Source organism: Bombyx mori, chromosome 21 (genome assembly GCF_030269925.1).
Source record: "Bombyx mori chromosome 21, ASM3026992v2".
Taxonomy (NCBI): domain Eukaryota; kingdom Metazoa; phylum Arthropoda; class Insecta; order Lepidoptera; family Bombycidae; genus Bombyx; species Bombyx mori.
This window is the reverse complement of record NC_085127.1, coordinates 14,586,741-14,603,347: the sequence shown is the minus strand read 5'-3', so window position 1 is coordinate 14,603,347 and position 16,607 is coordinate 14,586,741. Positions and strand designations below refer to the sequence as shown.

At 37.6% G+C, this 16,607-nt stretch overlaps 1 protein-coding gene across 2 annotated transcripts in view; it reads right to left on the bottom strand.

Moving 5' to 3' along the window:
• Positions 1-16,607, bottom strand: part of LOC101741058 (ATP-dependent Clp protease ATP-binding subunit clpX-like, mitochondrial) — a 59,342-nt gene that overhangs the window by 15,754 nt on the left and 26,981 nt on the right. The window contains exons 2-4 of one of the 2 annotated variants that reach the window (XM_038018536.2): positions 11,813-11,947; positions 10,888-11,098; positions 5,050-5,228 (exon numbers count right to left, since the gene is read on the bottom strand). In XM_038018536.2, the coding sequence (XP_037874464.1) occupies positions 5,050-5,228; positions 10,888-11,098; positions 11,813-11,947 (525 nt within the window). Of the gene's footprint in view, positions 1-5,049; positions 5,229-10,887; positions 11,099-11,811; positions 11,948-16,607 lie in introns of those variants that run through there. The other variant, XR_009976010.1, reaches the window with a different exon arrangement.

The window sequence follows — 16,607 nt, the reverse complement described above, 5'->3', positions numbered from 1 at the left end:
ACCAACTTCCATTACAACAGTCCCCTAATCCACAGCTCGTTTTTAGAAGAAGAAAAAGTGCCACATTCCACATTCCATACGGACTCGAATTAATCCCATATACACTATTCGTAGGAAATTAAAAGTTTTATTTTTATTGGATTAGATGGGTGGACGAGCTCACAGACCACCTGGTGTTAAGTGGTTACTGGAGCCCATAGACATCTACTACGTAAATGCACCACCCACCTTGAGATATAAGTTTTAAGATCTCAGTATAGTTAGAACGGCTGCCCTACCCTTCAAACCGAAACGCATTACTGCTTCACGGCAGAAATAGGCAGGGCGGTGGTACCTACCCGTGTGGACTCTTAAGAGGTCCTACCACCAGTAGACAATTTTCCCAACTCAGCAAAAAGCCAACTGTTGTAACAATAGCACATCAAACAGTTGGACTCATTGTGTGAAAATGGGTTACAACAACATTTAAATTCACAGCACGTATCCAAAAATCACCATAAACAGAATTCGTTACACGACAATGCCGCAATGATTTAAGCCCCGACAATATCGTGAAGAAGGAAAACATCTCGCGCGCGTACACATATGAAGAATATTAAATCCCTTTCCTTGAAGAAAGCAGGTCAGAGGAATTAAAATGATGCGTCGTGCTGTTGTGAAATTTTGCATAATTATGTGTTCCTTTCTCGATAATCTTGTTCATAAATTCTCATGCAGATTAAGTCAGATAAACTAACGCAAGGACGTACCAAGCTGGGCCAGTATCAGTACTATCATCCTGTGTGTGTCTGTAGCATGTCCATGTTATATTTAAATATAATGTACCACCACGCAACTGCAGAGGCATTTGTCTACTTCATGCTCACCAAGATTATAAATTTATACTTTTGATGTCTTCCAGGACAGGCAATAATTGTAAATAGAGATGCTTTAACAAAAACCGACTTCAAATAGAAAAAAATATATATTCCAAAACAAATTAATATACACTAAAAACAATAATCATCGAAATCGGTTGTTGTGATATTGGGACCATCTCGTCAGCTTTCTAATAAAAAAAGAATCATCAAAATCGATTCACCCAGTCAAAAGATATGAGGTAACAAACATAAAAAAAACATACAGTCGAATTGAGAACCTCCTCCTTCTTTAAAGTCGGTTAAAAAGGACTATGGAACACCAAGAAACGCTAGAGGTACAGCCGGGCAAACTCAAAGAGAGGGTTTACTTCTGGCACATACCAACGTACCATAGGAGTGAAAGTAAATACGGCGCCAAATAATACCATGTCCTAAAGGTGGAGTGTGAGCATGGCCGCCGAAACGCGGTAAGTTATCCAATAACCATAAAAATTGGTTGTTTGACCCGAACCATACTATTGTCATCAGAAATAGACACGTTTCTTGATAATATATGACGAATCGATTCACAAGGTGGTGATACCTTTTTCATATCTCCACACATCGCACCTATAGAATTATAGAGACCCATTTCGAAATTTGGACTGCTACTTTAAGTCAAAAATGCACCTAGAACGACCCTGTTCAGCGACTATTAATAATCAAATGACCAAAAGTAGCTTATAAAGGGACAAACTTATCTATCGGTTTCTTTCACTCCGTCCCCTTCCTCTACGTATTCTCGGTTTGAAAACATTATTCCATGATTTCCAAAAAAACACATTTTTTGTAAAAAAATTTTTGCTGATGTGGGTGGACGATCTCACAGCCCCTCTGAAGTGGTTACTAGAGCACATAGACATCTACAACGTAAATGCGCCACCCACCTTGAAATATAAGTTCTAAGGTCTCAAGTATAGTTACAACGACTGCCCCACCCTTCAAACCGAAACGCATAGCTGCTTCACGGCCGAAATAGGCAGGGCGGTGGTACCTACCCGCGCGGACTCACAAGAGTTCCTACCACCGGTAAAATCTAAAACCTTTGTTGTGTCTCTATAGTTCTAAAGGTGCGATATATAAACATCGCAATCTGAGATTCGTAGTATCAGAATTTCCGAGCCGAAATTTGGGAATTTGCGAAAATACATACAAAAAAGCTGTTAAGGTTAGGTCACGGGCAGCGGACCGTGAACGCTCTCGGAAGATTATTCACACTTTCACGGGTTTCGCACGGTAACTCAACTCAACGAACTAACTCAAGACGAGAACGAGAACCATATCCATTTCAATTTCGTCAGGAAAACAGGGTTTTACTTTTTTAATTCCGCACGCTTATAACAAATGTTTACATTGTCGCTAATTGTAAACATTGTCGCTCTACAAATGAAAAACATTTTAAGCAATTTAAAAAATAAATTATTTAGTTTTCATTTTTTAGTTGAATTTCAACTTTTTCAATATGGTTTTTAAATATTGAGTTGTCATCGGTCCTCGATAAATCTACAGTTTGAATGATCTCTGGCCGTTTAAAGTGGGTCAAAATCGCGTCTAAAGGAGTCAGTTACAAACATACAAACATATATACAAATGAAGCTAATATAAAGCGTGTAAAAAGGAATGGTTTTTATTTAGATGTTCCATGAAAATCTATAGATGATGTTTTTTTTTCGTTGTATAGATCTTGACTAATAATTTATAAAGGCTTCAAGCATTTTTCAAAATTTAAATTTTGTTTGACTTCAGATTAACAAGCAGGGCCCTGAAACAGCGATACTTTTAAGACAATTTTTTTTTGTATTGATACTATCGACATCTTGTAGCGGATGCCCCTAAACTTATATGTTGTTAAAGTTAAGGCATTTAATTATTGTGTTACTAAAAACAGAAAAAAAATCTTACAAGTCTTTATTTGTTATAGACAAATTGATTAAATTCTTTAGTGGTGGTAGGACCTCATGTGAGTCCGCACGAGTAGGTACCACCACTCCGCCTATTTGTTCCGTGAAGCAGTAATGCGTTTCGATTTGAAGGGTGGGACCCGTGGGGCAACCGTTGTAACTATACTGAGACCTTAAAACTTATATCTCAAGGTGGGTGGCGCATTTACGTTGTAAATGTCTATGGGCTCCAGTAACCACTGAACACCAGGTGGGCTGTGAGCTCATCCACCCATCTAAGCAATAAAAAAAAATCAATTAGTGCTTTCTAAAAATCCTTCATTAAAAATAAAATACAGGATAGGTAATTTGTTACTGCCATCAACAGGAGCAATGAGAAACTAATCGAAGCGAAGCCATCTAGTGGCCGACGCCCGTAAACATTTTAGTTAAATGCTTAAGTATGTATCTATAATTAATTTATGTGTATTATCTATGTGAACAAGCTCTTACCTATACTGTTCACAATATAAGCCATACACGTTACGCAAATATGACTCAAAATCAACAAATGGATAAATACGACACGACCAAGAAAATTTTGAAAAATTCTAACATACAGGAATCCCCTAATAGTGATGTCACACAATTCATCTAAATAATCTCCGAGTATCAAACATATATTATACATGCAGAATTTATTCAAAAGTAATTGAAAAATAGACCTTCTATTTCAAGGTGCAACATAAACATAGTGGCCATCTTTAAGCCGCATTCATTCGACATGGCAAGTCAACCCGGAAAATATTATGAAACATACTGCCAAATAAAGCATATCTAAGAGAGGTCGTAAGGCGGAAGACTAATGCAATCTTAAATAGAACGAACGAATGACAAAGAAAAAAAAAAACTCTTGTCCCGGAGAGATGAAAATTCGATTCAAACCAGCGGTCGGGGAACCTGGTTAAATAACCCCTAATGGGGTAAAAATGAAACTTTTGCGAGTAAAAAGTATATATTGAAATGAAACTTCTTTAGAATCGTTAAATTTTTAGTTATTGTTTTCTTTTCAAAATTATCATGGGGGCTATAATGTGAAAGATGCTAAAAGAAGCGATTTCGTTTTTTTTTTTGTTTTTCACCATGGGGTAATATCAACTTAGACATAAATATTTTGGGGTAATAATTAAAAAAGTTCCCCGACCGCTGATTTAAACAATATTTTTACTGTTCTATGCTCTTCCAAACGGTGAGTGCTGATGATTCTTATACGAGAGTTCGTATTTTCATGTACGTGTACCGTCGGCAGAAAACTGAAATGCTTCGAGTTTAGTATTTTTTTATTTATTGCTTTGGTGGGTGGGCGAGCTCACGGCCCACCTGATGTTAAGTGCTTATCCGGAGCCCATAGACATCTACAACGTAAATGCGCCACCCACCTTGAGATGTAAGTTCTAAGGTCTCAGTATAGTTACAGCGGCTGCTCCTACCTTCAAATAGAAACGTATTACTGTTCCACGGCAGAAATACGCGGGGTGATGGTACCTACCCGCGCGGACTCACAAGAGGTCCTACCACCAGTAGTTACGCAAATAATAATTTTGCTGGTTTAATTTTTACTACACGATGTTATTCCTTCACCGTGGAAGTCAATCGTGAATATTTGTTAAGTACGTATTTCATTAGAAAAATTTATTCTCGCCGGCGGGATTCGAACACCGCTGCAGCGCTATATACGAATGCACCGGTCATCTAATCCTTTAGGCCACGACGACTTCAAAGTAGCAGTATTCAAGTGGTAGTAGTATTTGCCAAAAATAGCGCTTATTCATTCGACTCTTAACATCACTATGCCCAATATCGGTTGAAGGCTGAAAGTAGTATTTCAAATTCGTTGTTTCGCAGACTCTGGTGGTAGGGCCTCTTGTGAGTTCGCACGGATAGGTACTACCAACTCGCCTATTTCTGCCGTGAAGCAGTAATGCGTTTCGGTTTGAAGGGTGGGGCAGCCGTTGTTACTATACTGAGAACTTAGAACTTATATCTCAAGGTGTGTGGCGCATTTACGTTGTAGATGTCTATGGGCTTCAGTAACCAATTAACACCAGGTGGGCTGTGAGCTCGTCCACTCATCTAAGAAATAAAAAATAAATAAAGAACGCTAGCATCTGTAGACTCTACTAGCCCGACACTCGGCTCCAGTACGGCAGAACTAAATGACCAGTTTGGGATGGCATCTGTTGAGAAAATAATGGCTACTATAACATTACCTCTGTGAGTGTGATGCAGCGGGTGATGGGAGTCGTTCGGAGTTCCGCTCGTCACGTTGTTGTAGATGCGTTTGTAGTGATTGTACACGGCCACCGAGAGCACCTTCTTGGCGTATTCCTGCCCCACCACGTGCTTGTTCAGATATTCGAAGATCTTCTTTGGCGGAGGTGGAGGTTTCCTGTGGGGATGAATACAGAAATTTATGATTGTTTGTGGAACGAAGTTCCTTGTGGGACGATGCGGAGGGGTACCCTAACCGGGAAATAACGTCCGTAACGTAAGATTTTTATTATATCTATAGTAGTCTAGTATAGTCTAGTATGATGGCTATACAGTGTCTAATGTATAGTCTACGTGATGATGGTTATTATTATTATTCATATAAGTAGCTGTTTCTTTGTATATTATTATTATATATATTTTTATGAATCATTGTGAACATCATTGATAACTTTGTAAAGTAGTATTTTTTTTATAAATAAAAAAATCATAATAAAAAATGTATACCCGAATAATTATTTTCTTTATACCTCGAATAGAACTTAAAATAAGGAACTTCGTTCCTATCCGGTATCCCACGACACCACACATCTTTTTTTTTATCACCGTTGATATACCCATGCTCCACCACGGAGTATTATCGTATAGAATCTACAATGTACACACCGCTTTGCCACCGGTAAGGCCATCTGATATCGAACCAGCGAACTAATGATCCAGGAACATCATGGAAACAATTAGGTCGTGAACAATGCAACGGTGATCAAAAACTGGTAATGTTTGACAAAAACTGGACAACATAATAGTGTAATTTTTTCGGTATCAATCCCGAATACGAAAACGGGCCGTGTGAATAAATTAGCATAACCGGCAATATAACATCGCAAAATGCAACATAGTTACAAATCAGCTTACGCGCGGTAAGGTCGGTCTCCATATAAGGCTGTATTTAAGTTTCAGATTCACAAAATATGAGCTCAGTAAATTGTTTTTTTTATTGCTTATTTGGGTGGACGTTCTACCGCCCCACCTGGTGTTATTGGTTACCGGAGCCCATAGACATCTACAACGTAAATGCCGCCACCCGCCTTGAGACATGAGATCTAAGGGTCTTACTTTGACTGTACAACAGCTGCCCCACCCAAACCGAAACGTATTACTGCTTCACGGCAGAAACAGGCAAGGTTGTGATACCTACCCGTGCAGACTGACAAGACGTCCTACCACCAGTAATTTTGTAAATTTGATTCTTATTACACGATGTTATTCCTTCACCGTGGATGTCAATCGTGAACATTTGTTAAGTGCGTATTACATTAGAAAAATTGGTATTTAACAGCGGGATTCGAATACTGGTGCATCGCTAGATACGAATGCACCGGACATCTTTTACTTTATGCCACGATGACTCCTGAAACTCCTCCTAGTTCGACTTAATTCCCATTACACGTAAGTTTGTTATATGAATATAAAGGTAGTTTAGTCTTCGACATTCAAATTGGCACAAATAGCAATCTAATAATAACAGATAATAATGAAATATGTACTGCCGGATATCGAATACACATATTTACATGTCTGATAACAATGTAACGTAAGTACACTTTGTTGTTTACTTTTAATTTTGGCACACTTTCGTGTTACACAAATAGATATTCATGTTCTTGTAGTTTTGTGTCGCTACACCTAATAAGACACGTACATACAACAGTCGTGTGCAATGTTGAATGAAAATTCATTAACAACATTATTGAATGTGTAGTCGAGTTTTTTCGCGCCGAGAGTGAAAAGTAGAGCGGGTTCATAATTTGGCCGGTATGCTCATCAACACTCCTGAGTCCTTTCTCGATTTATTTTCCGCACTGTTAACACGAACTATTCGTCCTTAGTTTAAAGTTGATCATCGCACATCAAAAAGTACTGGACCGCGTACTGGACGTCTTAACGTGGGCAGGCAGCCAACGAGGTGGTCCGATTACCTGGTCAAAGTGGCTGGTAGGGACTTGCGAAAGGCAGGAGACCGAAGAGAATGAGGTGCATTCCAAGAGACCTACACTCAGCATTGGGTGGACACGGGTTGAAGAAGAGAAAGATATCGCACATATATTTTGGGGGCTTTCGTTTAATTAATTTATTCCCAATTTATTGTAAAGTGGTTACAGAAGGATGCCGAAGACCGGGTAAAATGAAGGAGTTTAAGTTGGAAAGCCGATTCTGCCAGTATACCGTGAAAAACGCTAGATAGAAGAACAAGAAGAAGATGTTACACACTAAAACACGAGGTCCGGAGTCTCAGTTTCATGGGAATAGAGTTTTCCCCCCAGAATACCTCCCCAATTATCACACTAAAACAGACACGACTACGAAATAACTCGCCGTCTTTTTTTTTGAGATAATCTCAATTGGTCGTTACAATGCTTACAAATGTCTTTGACGCAAAAGCTGACTGATGGATTTTAATGCAAAATGCTGAGCTGAAAGCGATGACATTAAGAAGTTCTGTCACCACAGTTAATCGCATTCGACAAGCTAGCCACTCGTATTTGAGAAACTAAACAAATGTAAATGAGCTAAAACTATTAGATATCACTGACATAAGAAGTATTTACTCGCCAATTTTATAAATTTATTTTTCTATTGGACATTTAGAAGATTCTTACATAGCTTAAATAGTTACGCCAGTAAGAGTAAGGCCATAACGAATAGTCGAACGAATATCGAAGGATCTAGTAGCAGCTAGAACGCTCAAGAAGTACAACACCATCTATTGACAGATAGCGAAAACTACTACTAGAGATGTGTGGAATATTCTCGATAGTTCTACGGATGAGGTATCGGCTATAAAAGCTTTGTAGAGATGGCACGCAGTCAGTCAGTAATCGGAACTACTCGAAGCGAAACACCTGAACGGATCACCTATACACATCATATATACATCATATACATCATACATCATATATACACATATGTTTAAGTAATATCACCTTCACACTACACCTACCAAGCTTCATCTCTGCACTCCCCTAAGGTAGACTGTTAGAGAATGCCTATGGCATTAAGTCCGCCTTTATACTTTCTAGTATACGAAGTTATAAATAAATAAATCACCTGAAGAGAAGCGGAACAAGCGAATTGAGAGTTTTAAAGTGTTTATTGAGTGTTTTAAGTGTTCCAAGTGTTAATTACAGTTTTAAGTTGCACTTGGGTGAAATTTTATTTATCCCGAACCCCAGCGCGTAACAATATTTTATAACATTCAATGTATGAATGCAAATTTCTCGTCACGAGTCTCGTCGTCACCTGGTAGTCGAAATTCGACTATAATTAATTGAAATATAAGTTTGTACACTATTATGATTCTATTGTTAAAGACTTTTATACTTCTATCACAAATTTCGCCAAGACTACACTATAGAAAAATATTAATAAGGAGAAACAATATTAAATTTAATCTATTCTCAATTTGACCACAGACGTCAAGAACAAAAGTTTGACAATAAATAAATGGTGTACATGCGTATGTGCGTCAAATACATGGTAGTGTGTGTAATATTTTTTTTATTGATTTAATGTATATTTTAGGTATAATTTAAAAAAATATTAGCATTCCGCACTCCTTCTCTATATTCTCTATAAGTGTGGGAAATTTCATACTCCTCCGTCCGCGCAATTTTCGTAAAAAGGACACAAAGTTTTTGCTTCATGTATTAATATATAGATATCTGACATTGAACGTCTTGTAAAAGCGAGTTCAGCTACCCCACACTCTTGTTGTAAAATGAACATTTAACGCGCACTCGCTAAACATAACATTAAAATCATTACATTAGTATAGTTAGTAGAGGTCATTTAACTTTCGGAGGTGACTGCAAAAATGTTGCTGTGTCATGTTTAGATTAGAAAAAAATTAATGGCGCGAGAAAACATTTTTAAAATTCTCATGCTATAATTTATTCTTAGGTACGATTAAACGGATGGCACTAACTAATTGTGGTTATGATCCTTTATAATAAAAATAGTTCAGAACGTCTTCACATATAACGATTGTTCCTTCTTCAAACGAAGCTTGTGGAGAGTATTATGCAGTAGGCAGCGGCTTGGCTCTACCCCTGGCATTGCTGAGTCCATGGGCGACGGTAACCACTCACCATCAGGTGGGCCGTACGCCCGTCTGCCTACAAAAGCAATAAAAAAAATAAAATAAAAATATAGAAGACACTAAGAACAAAGTGATTATGAATTAAGTCGTCGTGGCCTAAAGAATAAGACTCCCCGCGACCAATCACGGCTGGAGTTCTCTCTCCGCTCCTATTACGTTTATTTATTAACGATATTCCCCGGTCGCCGCCGACCCAGCTAGCCGTATTTGCTGACGACATATGTACAGATCCACCCATCTAAGCAAAAAAATATATATCTGCTCTGTTGATGTCTTCTAAAAGTTCAATGATATATGACAGCCCCGATGTGCTAACCTCTCTAACGATAACATAAAAGTACTCGAACGGGTCTTCCAAGATAATCGACGAAAGATCGCCTTTCTGTATAGCTATGATCATTAACGACGCTTCTCGCAATATCATATAACGTTCTGTTGGATAGATCTTATTAGTGGTATTGTCAATCCTCGTGGGTAAGTAGCACCGTTCCGTCTATATCTGCCGCGACTGCCGCTAATGAAATCGCTATAGCACAGAATTGAAACTTCGGCATCATTTCTCCAGATTAGGTGAGTTGGGACAGGATAGCATTCACGTTGTGTTGTCTTTGATGTTTAATGACCACAATGACTCACACTGACTCATCTAGTGTCACAAAACTGAAAAGTTAAAAGGGCAGTCGATTCTCAAAATAACGATAAACAGTAGCTTGATTTTGTTAAGAACAATGTTCATACAGAAATCGGAGGATTTTTGAAGAACGATAATAAAAAGAGTTACGTTAATAGAGAAACAGTGATAAAAAAACGATCCAAACAAGTTAACAACAAACGGATGAGTTCCGAATATGTTAATGTTATGAGATAGAAAATACTGTGCAGATCCAAAGTAATGAAATAGGAATCAAACATTATAGTTCCGAAATGTTGATAAATTTCAACAAATAAGTAAAACAATCAAACGGGTCAAATGCATTCATGAAATTGATTGTACATTTGAAATACTTAATTTGACCTAAGTCAATACAAAAACAGTCTGGTAACAAAACTGTCCCGTGAACTAAATTACGTACAATTAGTTTACTCTACATGCATTAAGCCCTGAAACTTGGTTTTTAGTCCACAACTGAATAGTTTCAATATGCAAAGGCACCGATATGAACCATCTTTCCCGTTTTTTCCATTAGACTTTATTGTTATTACGTGACATAATTAATTTTCCGTCTAATTCAGCCCCAATTCAATTAAATCTAAAGATTTTGAAGGTTGAAACCTTACTCCAACGAAGAGCCTTGATTTGTACATATTCACTAACAACATTGTTGATGCTCAGACCAGATCACAAAGCATGTAAGTAATATTTTTTTATATATATATTTTTTTCTTAGATGGGTGGACGAACTCACAGCCCACCTGGTGTAAAGTGGTTACTGGAGCCCATAGACATCTACAACGTAAATGCGCCACCCATCTTGAGACATACGATCTAAGGTCTCAATGTAGTTACAACGGCTGCCCCACCCTTTAAACCGAAACGCATTACTGCTTCACAGCAGAAATAGGCGGGGCGGTGGTACCTACCCGTGCGAACTCACAAGAGGTACCAGTAGAGGCCACCAGTAGATAATGGTAATGTAATAAATAGTAGATAATGGCCTCTTTATTGTTTTAACCTTACCTGTAGAACCCTGATTTGTTGTCTGTACTATCTTTAATACTCTTCTTGGTGTCCACTTCACTGAGAACCACGAAGAAATGGTGGCACTTGTCGCACTTCACGAAACGCGTCGAACTCACGAAGGTCTCGACGTGCGTACAGGGGTCTCCGCATTTCGGACATGTCAGTACTCCGTTACCACCGTTGCCAGACTTTTTTCCACCCGATGTGCCTGTCAGAAATGATTACTGAGCACTTTCGAACATTATCAAGAACCCGCACATTTGGCTTGTACTATCCGAGTTATTAAGCCCTGATTTATTTATTAGGACGTCTTGCGTGTCCACACGGGAAGGTACCACCACCCTGCCTATTTCTGCCGTTAAGCAGTAATGCGTTTCGGTTTGAAGGGCAGAGCACCCGTAGTTAAAAGTGAGACCTTAGAGCTCATGTCTCATGGTGGGTGGTGGCATTTATGTTGTAGATGTCTACGGACTCTGGTAACCACTAAATATCATGTGAGCCGTAAGTTCGTCCACCCATCTAAGCAATAAATAAATAAATTAACAATTTGCCAAAGGATAGCAATCAATCACGGTTCATAGCGTACATGAATATTTTTGCTGTAACTTTATGTTCATTGGACGGTGAATACCACGATCCCATGAAAACAAGATGTATTGGAATCCATCTTGAAAACAAAGACAATGTGGTCGTAGTGATTCCTCAGATGCAGTAATTAATGCCTTTTCAGAAACCTCACCTGCACCATGTATCAACATAATGCAACATATAACTATTATGTTTCAAATCAAACCCACAATAAATAACATACTGCGCAATTATTGGCGCTATTGTAAGCCCCAACGGATTAACTCTGGTTTGGTGGACTCCAATGACAACCAGCGAGCAAGCTGGACCACTCATCCAGGAGAAGCAGCATTACCTGAGGCAGCGGCATCTTTCCCTGAGTTAGATGGCGGAGGCGCCGGAGGCTGTTCTGTTGGACTCTTGCATAGTACTGTGCAGGTACCGAGCGCTCTGGTGCACGTGCGTCTGAGGGAGCGACACTGCTGGACACCTGTGAGCGAACAACAATATATATTACTAGCGACCCGCCCTCGTTTAGCTTCGGAAACATTAAAACACACATGAAACCAAAAAAATAAAATATTTTTTTTTTTTTAAAAAGTAGCCTATGTTCATCAGGGACAATGTCGGCTTCTAATGGAAAAAGAATTTTTCAAATCGGTCCAGTAGTTTCGGAGCCTATTCGAAACAAACAAACAAACAAATCTTTCCTCTTTATAATATTAGTATAGACTAGCTGTACCCGTCCGCTTCGCTGGGCATTTAAAATTAACATTATTATTTCTCACCTCCACAAAGATTCTCATCATTAACGCCCCCTCAACTGGTGTAGGGAGTCCAACACTGATATAAATACTAGCCTATCCATTAAGTACCAAGTTTCAAGTCAATCGGATGCATGGTTCAGTAGTTATAACGGAACATCCGTAAAAACCAGTGTAGATTTATATATTAGTAAAGATTAATAAAATTACAAAAAAACATCGAACATTAACAATTCGCCTCCGAGCCTAAATGGAATTAAACCCATTTGGAGACAAGGTTTCCATAATAAACCCTGTCCTTCAAGAAAACGCGATTCACGCTACGAATAGCTCTTTCTTTCCCGTGCCTGTACCACAATATGCCTTACTTCCAATTACTACGTTTTCTTACACATTGGATCTCGAATATTTCCAGAACGAAATTCTGCCCAAAAAACTTTGAACAGTTAGTATACAATGCCTGGGAGGGAGCAAAGTGCGAACGTATCTTCTACAGACTATAATGGTAATTTGCAAACAATACACGGTTTTCATTTTCTTTATTCAGCAGAGCAATTAGTACTAACTAGTGCAAGAATTCTCTTTCCTTATTTAGAGCCTTTCACGTGACTAAATCGCCAACATTTACAATTCCAAGACTATGTTTGCTGGCGGATTTTTAAACAATCACCAAGACCAATCTCACTAAGTTGTGTTCGTCACACGAATTTCATTTCTGATAAAATTTACAACTGACTTTAGCAGCGATGGAAACAAATAATTCAATACAATTACTGTATCCGTACTCATCTTAAATGCCTTATAATTACCGAATCTTACGGGCTTCAATAACCATAACTCTTCGAAGACATTGACATTTTAACCGATATTAATTATTCCTTTAAAAGGAGAACTTAAGCTTTCATTACGACAACATTTTTACGTAATAACTGTTTTTATAAAGATGTCCTGTCGATGTTAATTGAAGGCTTTTTGAGTCCAAATATTTGAGAAGCTGCGTTCTTAAGGTAACAGTTACTGTGATGGATTCATCATACCGAAAATAATGGCAGAGGAATCCACGTGCCACTGATCGTAAGGCAACGTAAATTAGTACGTAAATGAGATTTGAAACAATGCTAGAGAAACTAAAAAAAATATTCGTTTTTTGGATTGGAAAAAGTTACCGGTGGCCTTGACCTCAACCATTTCACCGGAAAACTCAGGGTCTGATGCTGTGGACTGAGTGTCAGATCGAACTGTTTCACGCGGTTTTCATTCACTTTGTTGTTGTTGTAATCCTAACGGCCTGGCCACGGGGATCGGCGGTGCGAACAGCGAAGCGGTGGACGAGGCGACCCACAGTGGGTCGATACTGTGAGTTTAGTGACTTAGGGACCAACTTTGTTTTTTTATAATTTTTTTTATGTAGATAGATAGAGCTCGTTAATCTCAATAATAATTGCTTTGGGCAAAAATTACAAAAACTTTATAGTTTGGTCAGAAAAATGTGTTTTGTGATTTTTTTGTATGGAGCGGGTCACATTAAATTAAATTCCTGCTAAGTACCGCGAGGTCCCGCTTTGAAACTTTATTTTCCTTATACCTTGTCTAGTCTACTATCATTTGATGCTATGAACATGTGCATAAAGTTGCAACTCTGCCAAATAAATGGATCGAAAAAAATTAATAAATACATAGAATAAAAACCTTTATATTTTTTTTCGTAAGTGCTTTTAAGTTAAATTTGATATGGATTAGTAAGTAAAAGCACGTAATGATACCCATAATTACATAATACCTAACAACAATACATTTAGTAGGTCTCTAATTAAGCAATCTCTCTAATTATTAAGATAGTTAACATTATTTAAGGATAATTAGTTAAGTAGCCATTACTGGGTAGTAGAAAATATAGTAAACATTTGTTTGTCTCTGGAAGTATAAAGTGACCATGTTTATTATATACTAACTAGTGTTCGTTTATTCGTACTACTACTAACATCTCGTGATTGTCGTTGTGATCTTGCTGTTTCCGTTATAATTGAAAATTTTGTTAACAATTTAGGATTATTTATGATTTTAAGAGAGCAACTACAGTCGCTGTCTCATAATAAAAAACTCTTTCAATTCCTACAAAATCAAATAAACGTGACCGAAGAGAAAAATGTTAAACTCCAAAAATTCAGTACGCAATTTTGTTCAAATATAAGTGCAATATGGAAACGAAGTAGTCGCATGTTAGCACAGTTTATAAGAAAAAAATGTGATTGGTTAGAATGTGCAATAAACTGGCCCGAAGGAATGATACCTGAAGCTATCAACACTGCACATGAAAGGCTCGAGATTTCTAATACTGAAGATGTTGAAAATGTACCACCCTCAAATGTACTACAGAAGCCTCGACATCTATTTTTGCACCTCGAAAACCTTTTGAAGAATTGGGATCCAGGCAAAAACGAAGACGCACTGAACAAATTTACCAATCGCTTTCGTTATCCCCGGATGAAATGAAAGCTACTACAATTACTAGTTTGAGAAACACTAGAAATGAAGATGTAGGAGAAATAATGAACCACTTGTCAAATCACCCCGAAGATCTAGAAAAAGTTAATGAGTATTTAATTACAAGTAAAGTGAAAAGTAGTACATATTCTGCCGATAAGGCAATATTAGTTTCACTTAAATTAAGTGGCAGTATATACACCTAAGAGAAGCAGCAAGTGAAAATGGGTCTGATTTATACCCTTCTTAATATAAAATTAAGCAAGAAAAGACCAAATGTTATCCAGGGAAAGACGAGGTAATTATTACTGAAGAAGGAGCTGCTATTAAAATGCAAGCATTACTAAACTTGGCGCTATATAGGCTTTTAGATGTGATTACTTCGGATTTGGACTCTGCAAGAGAGCTACTGCTTATAAGCAAATAGGCTTTGATAGAGCCCCAGGTCAAAGTAATTATAAACAAAAAACTGAAACAGAGTTTGATGATTCATCTATTTTCATGGTCAATCTAGTTCCTATAAGGCTTCAGAAATTTGATGGAACAATTGTTTGGGAAAACGACCTCATCAACTTTTTATTGCCGTCCAATAATGTTTAAATTTACAAAAGAAACGCAGTCAACAGTGACAATTATAAAAGTTAGCATAACAGAAGAAATAGAAAGACTTCAGCCATCAAAAATCAAACAAGTTGAAGTTAAGCATCAATTGCACATGATGATGATAGACGGCAAAATAACCTCATATTTTTCAGAAACATTTTCTGCTGTCTGTGATATTTGCAAAGCAAAACCGTCAGAGTTTTTTGGAGTGACTTGCTTATCAAAGAGAAAATAATGAAGAAATATTCCAGTATGGAATGCCATCTTTACATGCCTGGATAAGATGCATGGAGTGCTTACTTCATATCGGTAAATATAATTTTATTACTTCACAATTTTTTCATCGTATGTAGTTTCCTGTGAGATTATTTTTTATATGACACTTTTTTGTTTGCGTCTTATCGTTTGGACTTCAAGAAATGAGGTTGCAAGGGGGGATGACAAAGAAAAAATATCAATCAGAAAGAGCGCTATACAGCAAGCGTTTAAAAAGGAATGCGGTTTACTTATAGATGTTGTCAAGCAAGGAGTAGGAACAACCAATGATGGCAATACTGCCAGAAGATTTTTCAGGGATGCAGAAGAAACAGCCCGCATAACAGGAATATGTAAAGATTTAATAGAGAGGCTTCACGTGATTCTTCACTCTGTTGCATCTGGAGAGCGCGTTTCCAATTTTTCGGAATTTTTTAGATATACTGCAGAATTGTATGTTAATGTATATCCCTGGTATTATATATGCCTTCCAGTATCCATAAATTGTTGGCACATGGCAGTGATATATAATAATGAAGAACTTTGGTGCCATTCGTATAGGTAAACTCTCGGAAGAGGCAGCGGAAGCTCGCAATAAAGATTTTCGGAAATATACAGAGAGATGTTATTCAAGAATGAGAAGTAGAACGTCGACTAATGAGGATATTTTACACAATCTTCTTTCGTCTTCTGACCCAAAGATCGAAAGGTGAAACAAAATATATAATATTTAGAGAGATTGCATAATTAGAGACCTACTAAATGTATTGTTGTTAGGTATTATATAATTATGGGTATCATTACGTGCTTTTACTTACTAATCCATATCAAATTTAACTTAAAAGCACTTACGAAAAAAAATATAAAGGTTTTTATTCTATGTATTTATTAATTTTTTTCGATCCATTTATTTGGCAGAGTTGCAACTTTATGCACATGTTCATAGCATCAAATGATAGTAGACTAGACAAGGTATAAGGAAAATAAAGTTTCAAAGCGGGACCTCGCGGTACTTAGCAGGAATTTAATTTAATGTGACCCGCT